The sequence below is a fragment of the Eublepharis macularius genome, chromosome 15 (assembly GCF_028583425.1).
Source record: "Eublepharis macularius isolate TG4126 chromosome 15, MPM_Emac_v1.0, whole genome shotgun sequence".
Lineage (NCBI taxonomy): Eukaryota > Metazoa > Chordata > Lepidosauria > Squamata > Eublepharidae > Eublepharis > Eublepharis macularius.
Genome location: NC_072804.1, coordinates 58,850,070 through 58,864,562, shown reverse-complemented (window position 1 = coordinate 58,864,562; position 14,493 = coordinate 58,850,070). Strand labels below are relative to the sequence as shown.

Here is a 14,493-nt window from a genome sequence, read left to right as displayed (position 1 = left end):
TATATTATGAAAAATAACAACGCTAAGAAGAGAAAGAACATAGTGAAAGCAGCTAAAAACTTACAGCCGCTTTTTTCGGCGCCTAAGGAGAGAATGCAGAGCGAGGAAGTAAAAATGGAGAGATCCAAAATGGCGGACGGACTACCTTCTCATGCGAGCGAAAAGGTACACAATGCTAATATAACCCTAGATCCTCAGCTCAATAAACTAAAGAATGAAATCCTAGAACAAATCGCTAAACTGATTGCCCCACTAACGGCACAACTGGCTGAAATAAAAGTGGACTTGCAAGCAACAAGTCTAAAAGCAGATAAAGCTTTAGATGCAAGTTCCTCGACACAGAGAGAAGTGAGCTTACTGCGTGAGGCTTTTGAAAACCAGCAAGAAAGACTGATTAACCTAGAAGTTAATATGAGACAGAATCACTTGAAGCTGAGGGGAATTGATGAACTTTTGTTACCAAAGGAAGATTTAATACCTGTAATCTCAAGATGGCTTGTAAAGCATCTGGAACTAGAAGAAGGGGTAAACACCCTAATTACAAAAGCCTACCGAATCGGAACTCCTAAGCAATATAAGAACAGACCTGTGCCAAGAGACATAATCATAGAGATACCTGATCAAAAAATAAAGATGAAAACAGCTAAAATATCAGGCTCAATATTGTTCAATGGAACCCCAGTGCAAATATATACTGATTTACCGAGAGAAGCATTATTAATAAGGAAAGAACTGAAACCTATCACAGACGCGCTGAGGAAAGCTAACATCAGATATAAGTGGATAAATCATGTCAAGATATTAGTGATTTTGAACGGGAAACATCATGTTGCTACGAACTTAAGGAATGGAACAGAACTCTTGAATAACATCGGCGTGGAGATACCCATGGAGACAAGCAAGCAAAATCAGAAGAGAAAATCGACGGACATGTTTTCTCCACAGAAGGGAAGTAAGATCCCGATAAGAAATGCCTAGCAGTCCTTGGAGGACAAGAACTTTTAATTGAATTAATCAGCTATTGTTGTGTCTTATATATTATAATTAAGACAAATGGAGATTGGGGGTGGGGGGGGAGAGGGAGGGCTTCAACACAGCTCCGTGGTATTAGAACTTTTCATTTGGAAAATTACTTTCCAAAACTGTGGCGTGCAGTCAACGACCCAGTTTGAAAGTTCTACGAAATAGCTGGTAGCATGTAACTTGATTGTTAAAAGATTATTGAGTTAAGAGAGTTTATAAAGATATTTGATATCCTAGGGGTAAAGGGAGGGGAGGGTGGGGGAGATTTAGGGATTTAAGCTTATTAATAACACAAATCTCAAGAACTAGGGGAAGGAAGGGAAAGGTTGTATAGTTTAGTATAGTACAGGAGGTAACAAGTTTATAAGGAAGCTCACAAAATTCATATATTTACTTAATTATATCTTTAAAAAAAATAAAATTAATAAAAAAAAATTAAAAAAAATATTAAAATAGGGAAAACCATAAGGAAAAACTTCAGAAAAACAAAACAAAACAAATAAACAAAAAAAAATACCCATAGTTAGGATATAGGGATTAGTTATGTGTTTGTGAAAGAAGAGAGTGGAATTAAAATAGAGTGCTAAATTGTATGTCTTTTACTGTTTGATATTATTGTAGTAGATTGGTACTTGTGTTATATAAGAGAAGCAGTATTATATATACCAAATCATGGCTTCTAAATTTAAAATGACCACTCTAAATGTAAGAGGTTTGGGAAATCCTATAAAGCGGAGAAGAGTTATTTCATTGTTGGCCAAAACTAAATCTCAGGTAATTTTTCTACAGGAAACTCATGCTAAAAATAATGATACAGATATTTTAAAGGCAAGCTGGATTCATTCACAATACTATGCAGCAGGTAACTCCAAATCGAGGGGGGTGGCAATACTATTTACAAAGGATCTTCTATTTCAACATAAAAAAACCCTCAAAGATCCTAAAGGAAGATTCATCTTTGTTAAAGGTTTAATTCAAGAACAAATCTACACCTTCGCATCCATTTATGCCCCTAATAATCAACAATTAAATTTCATTGAAGAAACACTAGGAAAACTGGAGAAATTTCAGGAAGGTCATCTCATAGTAGGGGGGGACCTAAACTACATAATGGATTACAAATGGGACAGATCACACTTTGAGAAAAGAACCACTCAAAAAGATAGAAAGACAAAGTTGCCACCCATCTTACAAAGACACAACCTTATTGACATATGGAGACATCTACATGTAGGGGGAAAGGATTATACTTATTACTCTCAAAGGCACAACTCATATACTAGGATTGACTTTATTTTAGTCTCTGATTCAATGCTTGAGCAAGCGATTGATTCCCAAATAGGATCGTGTCTAATCTCTGATCACTCTTGGGTCAATGTTTTAATAGCTTCAGAAATACCAAAACAGTGCTCCAAACAATGGTGTTTACCGAAACATTTACTTTATAATCACCAAGCAGCTAAAGAAATAGAAAGAATCCTAGAAAGAGCCATAGCTGATAATAACTCTGAAGAAATAAAGGCTAATATACTCTGGGATACGATTAAGACAGTATCAAGAGGACATATTATAGCGCTTTCAGCGAATATAAACAAAGAAAAATTAAAATATAGACAGGATTTAGCAGAATCCATTAAAAGTTTGGAGGAAGAACATAAAATGACAGGGAGCAAAAAAACGTACCAAACATTAACTGCCCAACGTAAAATTTTAGAAACGCTTGACAGTAACAGTGTACATAGAAGTTTAATTAAGTCTAAGCAAAGATATTGGTTTAATACCCCAAAAGCCCTAAGAACTCTATCGAATAAAATAAAACAAAAAAATTTGAAAAATAACATTCACCTACTCCAAGACGAAAACAAAGTAAATCGCCATGATTCCAAATCAATTTTGCAAGTATTTAGAGAATTTTACACGAATTTGTATTCATCAATAAACCCCAAACAAACTAAGATTATGGATTTTCTACACTCACTTAAAAATGTAAAGAAATTGGAAGAGAACCATAGATTAATTTTAGAAAAACCTATCTCCTTACAGGAAACCCTAGAAGCAATTAAGTTAGCCAGAAATAACAAAGCCACGGGACCTGATGGATACCCATCAGAGTTCTATAAAAAATATGCTACATTGCTAGCTCAATATCTAACTAATACTTGCAATTTAGTTTTGGATGAATGTAAATTACCCCCTACCTGGAATATGGCCGATATAGTAGTTATACATAAACAAGGAAAAGACCCAACAAAAGCTGATTCATATAGACCAATATCACTTCTCAATCATGATTATAAATTATTTACATCTATATTGGTCCGACGTTTAAACTCATTCATAAGCAATTATATCCATAATAATCAGGCAGGTTTTATACCCAAAAGAGAAATTACAGACAATATTTATAAAACTTTAAATTTGATTGAGTATTGCAAAAATAACAGGACTGAAGCATTGTTTCTTTCTTTAGATATCCAAAAAGCATTTGATTCGGTTGAGAAAAAATACTTATGTAGCACCCTTCAATTTCTAGGCTTTGGTGAGAAATTCCTAAACACTATTGGAGCAATATATTCGCAACCTACAGCTAATATTAGACTTAATGGTCTACATTCAGAAAAAATTGTAATTAATAGAGGCACTAGACAGGGCTGTCCGCTATCTCCCATGCTCTTTGCTATAGCTTTGGAACTCTTCGCAGTAGCTTTAAGGGAAAATGAAAATATACTTGGAATCCCTATTAAAGATAGTTCCTTTAAAATCTCACTTTTCGCTGATGACATGCTAATTTATTTAACTAACCCAACAACCTCAATGACATATCTCCACCCCTTGTTAACTGAATTTGGTGCTATATCTGGCCTGATTGTTAATCAATCAAAATCACAAATCCTTCCTATCAATCTCTCTAAAAGTACTGAAAACATAATTTGTAAACAGTATAAATATCAATGGGCCTCAAATCATTTAACTTACCTCGGCATTAATATTACTTCCAAATTAAACGACCTTATCAAATTGAATCACCAAAGAATAGCTAACCAAATTAAAGCAGAAATCGTCAATTGGAATAAACTAAAACTTAGCTGGTTCGATAGATTTCATCTAATAAAATCATTTATATTACCTAAGTTTCTTTTCGTTTTCAGAGCAATCCCAATAACAATTCCCATAACGCTAATTACTCAATGGCAAACAATGATCAATAGTTTCTTATGGCAAAACAAACACCCAAGAATTTCTTATTCCACATTGAGACGAAAATCTAGAGACGGAGGTTTTAATTACCCAGATCTCAATTTATACCAAGCAGCAATTAGACTTCTAAACTTACTCCAACTCATCTCTGTGGAAACTACAGCAGAATGGATTACCCTTTTCAATACTCAATTGGACAAATCCTCCTTCAATGATTTAATATGGAACAAACAAATAAATAGACCCAAAAGCATTAACAAAAATACGTTTTTATTAGCAATTTTGCAGACATGGGACAAATTTAAAGCTAAACTTATTCCAGAAAAATCCAGATTCTCCTCATTTGTTAGTCTTGGTTCCCTCCAGGTCAAGAATCAGATTTCATAAATATATTTCAACAGGCTAAGATGACAAGATTAATTGATATAGCTACAAATTCAGGCCTGATGGAGAAATCAGAAATAGAAGACAAATTAATGCAAAAACTGTTATGGTTTAGATACTTACAGATTAAAAATATGATGGAACAAATAGGCATAAAATCAATAATGAAAACTCCCCTGACGGAATTTGAAATGATAATACGATCTTATACAGTTCAAAAAAAAGGAATGATCTCCATACTTTACACTACATTACTGAACACACTGAACAAAAAGCAAATTCTTTGCCAATCCAGCTGGGCCAAAGATTGTAATATAGATCAATCTCTTGAGACATGGAATAAGATTTGGACTTCAACTATATTTAGATCAAACGTTACCCTAACTAAGCTGCAAACATTTAAGATTATTCACAGGTGGTATTTTACGCCTAAGAGACTATCCTATATATATCCATCAGCTTCCCCAAAATGCTGGAAAAACTGTGGAGAGACGGGCACGTTTGCCCATTGTTGGTGGGGCTGCCCTTTTATTAAAAGCTATTGGGAGAAAGTGACTGAATCAATCAGAACAATTACAGGATATGAAGTCCCTTTGGATCCCAAAATCATTTTTTTAGATCAATGGGATGACTTAGCTATACCTATGATTAGAAAAGAATTGTTTGCAACCCTTTTCGTAGTAGCAAAGAATGAGATAGCGTTGGTCTGGAAGAAAGATCATGCACCCTCTGTAGATTCATGGCTTGAAAAAGTGTGGAATCACTTCATAATGGAAAAAACCCATAATGACCTTTACATAGCTGAACAGTTTCCTGTGAATTCCAAGTTCATGGAAAAATGGCTTCCATTCTTTGAATATGTTGATAAAAATAATATCCAGCCTAGATCAAAAATACTTCAATTACTCTCTCTAGAACCTTTACATTATAGCTTATATGTTTTGTTGAACTATATAGCTCTTAACTGTATGTACTTAACTCCCTCCTGTATCACAATAGTTCTGTACTGGTTAATGTTTTGATTTATATGTGTACGTTTGTATGTTGTAATGGTTTATCTGCAATAAAAGTTTAAAAAATCAAAAAAAAAAAAGAATGCTAGTAGAAAAGTGAGAAATTTTGAAAGTGTCCTTGAACACCAACCATTATACCACCCTGCCTCTTCATTAAGCCATAAATGGAGGAAGCATTTATTAGTGTTGCTTTTCTTGCAGAATGTTAGAGCAGCAGTGAGTTAAGGTTCTGTGTGTTCTTGCGCACTAAAACTGTCCCTCCTACAATCCTGCCTGCAACAAGTTCTGAGTATATTCAAAGCCACTGTGTGTGGGGGGGCGGGCAGAGATTTACACCCTTGCAGAACTGAGGGAAGGACACTAACCAATGTAGCGCACTGGCTCTCTGTTATGCTATGCGTGGAAGAAGCCCTTTTGCAATGCTTCCTTTTCATGCAGAATGCTAGTAGAACAGTGAGAATTTTCAGCGTGTCCTTGGGCACTAACCACTAGACCACCCTGCCTCGTCTTTAAGCCATGAGTGGAGGGAGCATTTATAAATGCTGCTTTTCTTTCAGAATGCTAGAGCAGCAGTGAGTTAAGGTTCCTTGTGTCCTTGCAAACTAAAACTTTCCCCCCTAAAATCCTGCCTTCAGTATGTTTTTAGTGTGTGCAAATCCCCTATGTGTGTGTGGGGGGGGGGATAATTGCAGCCTGGCAGGACTGAGGGAAGGACACTAACCACTGTACTACACTGCCTCTCTGTTATGCCATGAGCAGGAAAATTCTTTTTGTAATGCTCTTTTTCATGCAGAACACTGAGAATATTTTCAATGTGTCCTTGGACGCTAACCATTATATCAAGCTGCCTCCTCATTCAGCCATTAATGGAGGAAGAATTTCTTAGTGCTGCTTTTCTTCCAGAATGCTAGAACAGCAGAGAGTTTAAGTTTCAGTGTGTCCTTGCACACTAAAACTGTCCCTCCTACAATCCTGCCTGCAACAAGTTTTTAGTATGTCCAAAGCTCCTGTGTGTGTGTGGGGGGGGAAGATTTGCAGCCTGGCAGAACTGAGGGAAAGACACTAACAACTGTACAACACTACCTTGCTGTTATGCCATGGGTGGAAATTGTCCCCACACCAACCTTGTCAGGTAGGTTAGGTTTTCGCGAATCACAGTTCTCGTCAGATGCATCTAACATGGCTGGATCTATTTTTACTCAGGAGAGAGATTGAAACTATCTGCTGCCACATAAATATTTTCATTTTAAAACTTGCAGATGGATCAGAGGAAAGAAGCTCTTGCTGTACAAGAAAAGCCTGACCTTGAAAAGAAGAGAAGGGAAGCAGAAGCCTTGCTTCAAAGCATGGCTTTAACTCCTGCTGCTCCTATGGGTAAGAATAACAATACACACACATCCCGTAGATGTCCCTCCCCCGTGCACAAGTGTACCTTGAAAGTTCATGCTTGTATTTGTTATTTGTTCATAATTGCTGCAACTTATCCCACATAACTTTTCAGAATGTACTGCTATGTTGGAGTTTAAATTTGCAATAGATTAATAACAGATTGTGCAGTTGATGCATAATGTTTGTTTTATTTGAGTTATCATCTGGTCAGTGTTTAAAGGTTTATCTATGGAAAACTTCATGCACTTCAGTATTACATGTGTTAAGCAAATAAAAGCAGGAATCTTTAAGGTAAAATTGCAAGAGAATCTCATGGTTAGCAGCTAACTGTTGCCATTCTTTTTCTTTACTAAGCGTCTTCTAGACAAGTAATTGAATACCTTAAAAGGGTAATCGAGCAGATGTAACCTAGACGTAGGAACGCTTCAGTTCTTCCTGAACTGAAAATATATTTTAGCTGAAATTTAGACATTAATGTTCTGTATGCTATAAGGCATCGAAGGTAATATTTCCAAAACACCTGGAGTAACTTTTGCATTGACATACAGTTAAGCTCCTGAAAATTCAGACTGTTTCTTGCCAAGGCCTATAGCCAGCCTTATTTTTAAAGGGGGAGTCGCCCAAGAGGGGCATCACAGAATTGTGAGTGACTCCCTAAAGGCTTGTTTCAGGTGGATGGATACCTGCGTTGGTCTGTAGCAGAAGAGCAAGATGTGGGAACTTGTGAGTCTTTTTCTGATTTTTCAGGCTTGGCCAACTTTTTAACTACCCAAAATAAAGGTGTGCCTTAAAGTGGACAACGAAAAAGACAACTTACTTTACTGCTTTAAGAAAATAATAATACCAGACAGAGGGTACCATAATTAGAAGACTGGTGAAGAGTAAACAGCATAAAGAGAATTCAACAGTTACATCTTTTACTAAAAATAAAGCTGAATTGTTCTTGATCATGAGATCCTTTATTGGCATGTAAAAAAATTTAAATACAGAGACTCCATACAAAATGAAATTAAAATACAGATAAGAGCAGGGCAACAGTGCAGCAAAAGCAGTGCAGAATATCACTTGTCTGGGCGTATAGCCATGGCACTGTAGAGGAACTTAGGTACCATTTCCGTTATTTTCCCATCTGGATTATCAAGCAGGAACCGAATATTAAAATCATCAGAAAACTCTGAAAGTTGCGCTAATAAAGGATGTAGAAGATCCCGGTGTAGGATCTTCTGATTGAACATGAGAAAGGCTTCTGTTTTTCTCAGAAGCTTGCACACAATGTGGTATCTTTTTTAGTTATAAAAAGATAAATACGAAACACTCTTTGGTGTTTGATCGCGATCCTGGTCTAGTATAGGTATAAGCAAGTTTTGTTTTCTTTCCTTGAAACTTCTCTGTCAGGATCCTGCAGGTGAGAAGAGGACTGTGTACGGCAGTGCATCTTCTTTGTGTCACCAGCTTGTTTGACACCAGAGCGTGTGGCATTTGAAGTCTGAACTCAGCTACCCCCTGGAAACCGTGCCGTGAGATGTTTTCCACTCACCCCAATCCATTTTTTCAGCTACAGGAGGGTTGAAAGGACGCACGTTATGTAGTCCTTTTCATTGTTTCCAAGCCTACCAATTCTCGATACACTTCACTAAATTTTGCATTGGGCACCATTTCCAAGGAGCAAGGCAGCATGTAGACACTGTAAAGAAATAAAATGTTTCGTAGAGTGCCAGTGTAGTGTGGTGCTCAGAATATTGAGGAAGGCCCTGTGAAAGCAGGCTTAAATTTCTGCCCTGGCTGGCCTTGGACTCTCTCAGCCTAACCTTCCTCACAGGGATGTTTAGGTGACTAAAATATATTGTGCTTCCCTGCATTCCTTGGCCTTATGCTCACATATCAGTACATTTATGTAGTACTCTATGTTTAATTACAATTCTCAGAAACCCAAAATTTCTGTGACGCCCTGACATCTACAACCTGACAAAGACTTCTGTTTTGTTTTTAAGAAATATAATAAATCATAGAGTGCCAGTGTAGTGCAGTGGTCAGAATACTGAGGAAGAATCTGGGAAAACAGGCTTAAATTCCTGCTCTGCCCTGGCTGATCTTGGACAGATCCCACTCTCTCGGCCTAACTTACCTCACAGGAATGATGTGATGATAAAAATATACTGTACTTCCCTGCATTTCCTGGCCTTACGCTAACATGTTTGTACATACGTGGTGCTCTTGTCATGTTGCTGTTCTCTGTTTTTTGTAAAATCTGTTCAATTGAATTCTAAGAATCAGCTTTCCTCTTTAAAGAGTGAGCTGGCCTTGACACGAAATGTGAACGAGTATGGAACGAGTATGTGAACAAGTCTCGCTACTGGCCTCAAACCCAGACTTTGCACGCTGGGTTTATAGTGGTCTTTCAGAGCACTAATTGAGTGATGTTGGCCTTTAAAACCAGGTTTCTCCTTGAGAAACAAGCATGTCTTGATAACGGTCAGCGGGATTGATTTGATGAAGAAAGCGCTTATTAAACGCTAAACATTTTGGCTTTAACTTAATCTCTTTCTCCACATAGAAACCACATCTGAGGGTGTGATATGCTCCAGAGCGACAGCAGCCTCGTCGTGTGATGCAGATTAGTCCAAGGCTTCACTTTATGCTTTCCACCGGCACAACATCTCCCGAGTGAAACAGGCGCAAGTAGCGTATAATGTGGATGGTGATCCTTCAGGCATTTCATCCTTGTCATTAGGACATCGAGCTCTAGTTACAGGGAGAAATTTAATGATGTTACTGTGCCACCGCAAATAAAACATACTCTCTATTGACACTCATGCTTCCTGTGTCCTTGACAGCAATGTCATGTGCAGAGATTGAGGAACACGCCACTTCTTTACCTCCTGGAAGGAAACTCTTCAGATCTTTTCTCTTCCTGTGGTAAAGAAGCACCAGCGCAAGAGAACGTATCCTATGGTGAAAGAAAGCCAGTTTGGTGTAGCGGTTAAGAGGGCACGACTCTAATCTGGAGAACTGGGTTGGATTTTCCCACTTCTCCACTTGAAGCCAGTCGGGTGACTTTGGGTCAGTCAGTTAACAGGCACTCTCTCAGCCCAATCCACCTCATAGGGTGATCATTGTGGGGATAAAGATAGCGTACTTTGTAAACCATTCCGAGTGGGCGATAAGGCATCCTAAAGGCAGTATATAAATCAAATGTTATTATTAAAGGGGACTGTACTTATGCAGGCAATGCTGAAGCACAATGCCAAGAAGATTCCAAACATAGAAGGCTGAGCTCGGTAAACTTTTCCGCTCTGAGAGCAAGGCTGAGCTGATCAGCAAACTACAAATCTTGGGCCTGCATTCAGTTCCTGCCACTGTTCAAGATCCCTCGATCAAAGTGGAAAGAGGAAGGGTGTTAAAGACCACAATGACTAGGCAGTATCCATTTAAATCTTATCTGCAATTGTGAGCATCGTAACATAATTACTGAATAGTTTAAAAAACCAAATCCTGCTTTAGAATCCTACTTGACTTAGGGCGACCCCTTGTAGGGTTTTTGTGGCAAGAGGCTAACGGAGGCGGCTTGCCATCTCCTCCCTCTGTAACTCTGGTCTCCCATCCGATGACTTAACAAGATCAGCCCTGCTGAAGAGTTGATATCTGACAAGATCAGATCTCAGAAGATAAACAGGGCTGACCTTATTTAGTCATGGGATAGGAAACCTCTTGTACTACATAAGTTTCAGAATTGACAGCAGTCCACTTTGGGTTCAGTAGATTGAAAGGATAGTGAGCGAACTAAAGATGACCGAGTGAAAAGCCTGCACTTCTCAAGCACCGCCACATCGGATTCGGTATTTATGCCAAACATTTCTCCTCAGATAGCATCCAAAGGAATGTATTCTCCACTTCTAGCCTCCTTTTTATTCTCAAACATACCCTGTTGATGAGGTGGCCTGCTAGAGGGTGGCCAGAGGTCAACTAGCGAGCTTCTGGACAAAGCATGGATGCAAATCCTGGTTTTTCAGATTCTACTTCAACCACTGGCTTTTCTGAAAGGGATCGTTAAACCACCACGGTCAAGTGTTTTTGCCGCTGCTCCCTTAAAAAGCAGACTGTGCTGTGTATAATTGTCAAAGTAACCTGTGGGAAAGTGACTCTGAAAGAGGATCTGCAAGACATAAAATTATCTCCTAAGCAAACAGGCCTCTAGTCTTAAAAAATGAGAAATCTCTACAAGGAAGCTTCACAGAGAGAAAACAAATCGGAAACCAAAGGTAGATCCCTATTGATACCACTATTGAGAGAGAACAGTATCAATACAATTAAATATTGAAGGAAAAAATTTTAGAGCCAATATTGTAAAACATACTTCACCTACGGATGAAAAGTTCTGTCAGTTCAAAAGGATTTTCTGCTTTGCAGCCAGGACCTACAAAATAACCCCCATGTGTGTGATCTGCATGGCAATTCAGAAAAAACAGAAGCATAAAGACAAAAGCGGAAAAAGTCGACACTGGTAAGGAGCTCCGGCTCGTTTTCGATTCTATGCACCACACCGTTCTGTAACGATTCAAACTCCGGCAGCTGTCCAATCTGTACCGCAAAGGTCGACTGTGAGAGGAGCTGCAGGGCCAGTCTCTTACGGAGGATAGACAGTTGTGCCTGTTCGACTGGGGAGAGAGTCTGGGAGTGGCTCCGCTGTGTTCCGCAAAGGACCTAGCCCACTGATGTCCTGGTCGCAGTAGGGAGTTGAAAGCTAGCTCTTCATCTCTAAGGGTGCCCAAGATGATCGTAACCGGAAGCAGGAGCAAGATGAGTTCAGAACGGCTAATCAACAAGTCACTCTTGTTGATTAGAGGGGGGACACAGGAAAGTAGCTGCAGCCCACCCACAGGAAACCTGAGCATAACCAAAAATCCAGGAAAGGGACATCCCGTAAATCATCCCCAGACCATTACGAAAAGACAAACACTGAAGACGAGACCCTGTCTGCATCTCACCCTAGGTATGGAACTCTTTTAAATTCTAAACTACAGCCCCACGCCTCCTCCAAAGACTGGATAGAACCCTATATCAAACCCTCAATGCCGGGCAGGGAGGGGAGGGGAGGAACTCTCACTCCCTCGCTCGCCCGCCCTAAGGGCGGCTCATTCGCTGTTTGGAGACATCCAGCCAAGGGACATCACGTAAATCATCCCCAGACCATTACGAAAAAGACAAAAACTGAATACGGAACACTGTCTGCATCTCACCCTAGGTATAGAAGTCTTTTAAACTCTAAACCACAGCCCCACCCCTCCTCCAAAGACTGGATAGAACCCTATATCAAACCCTCAATGCCGGGCAGGGAGGGGAGGGGATATGCTCTCACTCCCTCGCTTGCCCACCCTCAATCGACTCGTTCTCTGTTTGGAGACATCCAGCCGAGGGACATCACGTAAATCATCCCCAGACCATTACGAAAAAGACAAACACTGAATACAGAACCCTGTCTGCATCTCACCCTTGGTATAGAACACTTCCAAACTCTAAACTCCAGCCACACCCCTCCTCCAAAGACTGGATAGAACCCTATATCAAACGCTCAATGCCGGGCAGGGAGGTAATGGGAGGAACTCTAACTCCCTCGCTCGCCCGCCCTCAGGGCGACTCGTTCTCTGTTTGGAGACATCCAGCAAAGGGACATCCCGTAAATCATCCCCAGACCATTACGAAAAAGACAAACACTGAATACGGAACCCTGTCTGCATCTCACACTAGGTATAGAACTCTTTTAAACTCTAAACTACAGCCTTACCCCTCCTCCTAAGACTGGATAGAACCCTATATCAAACGCTCAATGTTGGGCAGGGAGGTAATGGGAGGAACTCTAACTCCCTCGCTCACCCGCCCTAAGGGCGACTCGTTCGCTGTTTGGAGACATCCAGCCAAGGGACATCACGTAAATCATCCCCAGACCATTACGAAAAAGACAAAAACTGAATAGGGAACCCTGTCTGCATCTCACCCTAGGTATGGAACTCTTTTAAATTCTAAACTACAGCCCCACGCCTCCTCCAAAGACTGGATAGAACCCTATATCAAACCCTCAATGCCGGGCAGGGAGGGGAGGGGAGGAACTCTCACTCCCTCGCTCGCCCACCCTAAGGGCGATTCGTTCACTGTTTGGAGACATCCAGCCAAGTGACATCCCGTAAATCATCCCCAGACCATTACGAAAAAGACAAACACTGAATACAGAACCCTGTCTGCATCTCACCCTAGGTATAGAACTATTTTAAACTCTAATCTACATCCTTACCCCTCCTCCGAAGACTGGATAGAACCCTATATCAAACCCTCAATGCCGGGCAGGGAGGGGAGGGGATATGCTCTCACTCCCTCGCTTGCCCGCCCTCAGGCGACTCTTTCTCTGTTTGGAGACATCCAGCCAAGGGACATCCCGTAAATCATCCCCAGAACATTACGAAAAAGACAAAAACTGAATACAGAACCCTGTCTGCATCTCACCCTTGGTATAGAACACTTCCAAACTCTAAACTCCAGCCACACCCCTCCTCCAAAGACTGGATAGAACCCTATATCAAACGCTCAATGCCGGGCAGGGAGGTAATGGGAGGAACTCTAACTCCCTCGCTCGCCCGCCCTCAGGGCGACTCGTTCTCTGTTTGGAGACATCCAGCAAAGGGACATCCCGTAAATCATCCCCAGACCATTACGAAAAAGACAAACACTGAATACGGAACCCTGTCTGCATCTCACCCTAGGTATAGAACTCTTTTAAACTCCAAACTACAGCCCCACGCCTCCTCCAAAGACTGGATAGAACCCTATATCAAACCCTCAATGCCGGGCAGGGAGGGGAGGGGATGAACTCTCACTCCCTCGCTCGCCCACCCTAAGGGCGACTCGTTCGCTGTTTGGAGACATCCAGCCAAGGGACATCCCGTAAATCATCCCCAGAACATTACGAAAAAGACAAACACTGAATACGGAACCCTGTCTGCATCTCACCTTAGGTATAGAATTCTTCCAAACTCGAAACTACAGCCCCACCTTTTCTCCAAAGACAGGATAGAACCCTATATCAAACTCTCAATGCCGGGCAGGGAGGTAATTGGAGAAACTCTAATTCCCTCGCTCGCTCGCCCTCTGGGTGATTCGTTCTCCATTTGGAGACATCCAGCAAAGGGACATCCCGTAAATCATCCCCAGACCATTACGAAAAAGACAAACACTGAATACAGAACCCTGTCTGCATCTCACCCTAGGTATAGAACTCTTTTAAACTCTAATCTACATCCTTACCCCTCCTCCGAAGACTGGATAGAACCCTTTATCAAACCCTAAATGCTGGGCAGAGAGGTAATGGGAGGAACTCTAACTCCCTCGCTCGCCCACCCTAAGGGCGGCTCATTCGCTGTTTGGAGACATCCAGCCAAGGGACATCACATAAATCATCCCCAGACCATTACGAAAAAGACAAAAACTGAATACGGAA

At 40.5% G+C, this 14,493-nt stretch overlaps 1 protein-coding gene across 2 annotated transcripts in view; it reads left to right on the top strand.

The window, feature by feature from the left end:
* The window catches only part of LOC129343079 (uncharacterized), an 88,952-nt gene extending 79,210 nt beyond the window's left edge, over positions 1-9,742 (top strand). The window contains exons 7-9 of one of the 2 annotated variants that reach the window (XR_008598272.1): positions 6,878-6,992; positions 8,403-8,524; positions 9,562-9,742. Coding sequence is in view for 1 of the 2 variants with exons in the window: in XM_054999082.1 (XP_054855057.1) it covers positions 6,878-6,974 (97 nt within the window). In the remaining variant the exon portion in view is untranslated. Of the gene's footprint in view, positions 1-6,877; positions 6,993-8,402 lie in introns of both variants that reach the window. The other variant, XM_054999082.1, reaches the window with a different exon arrangement.
* The last annotated feature ends 4,751 nt before the right edge of the window (positions 9,743-14,493 follow it).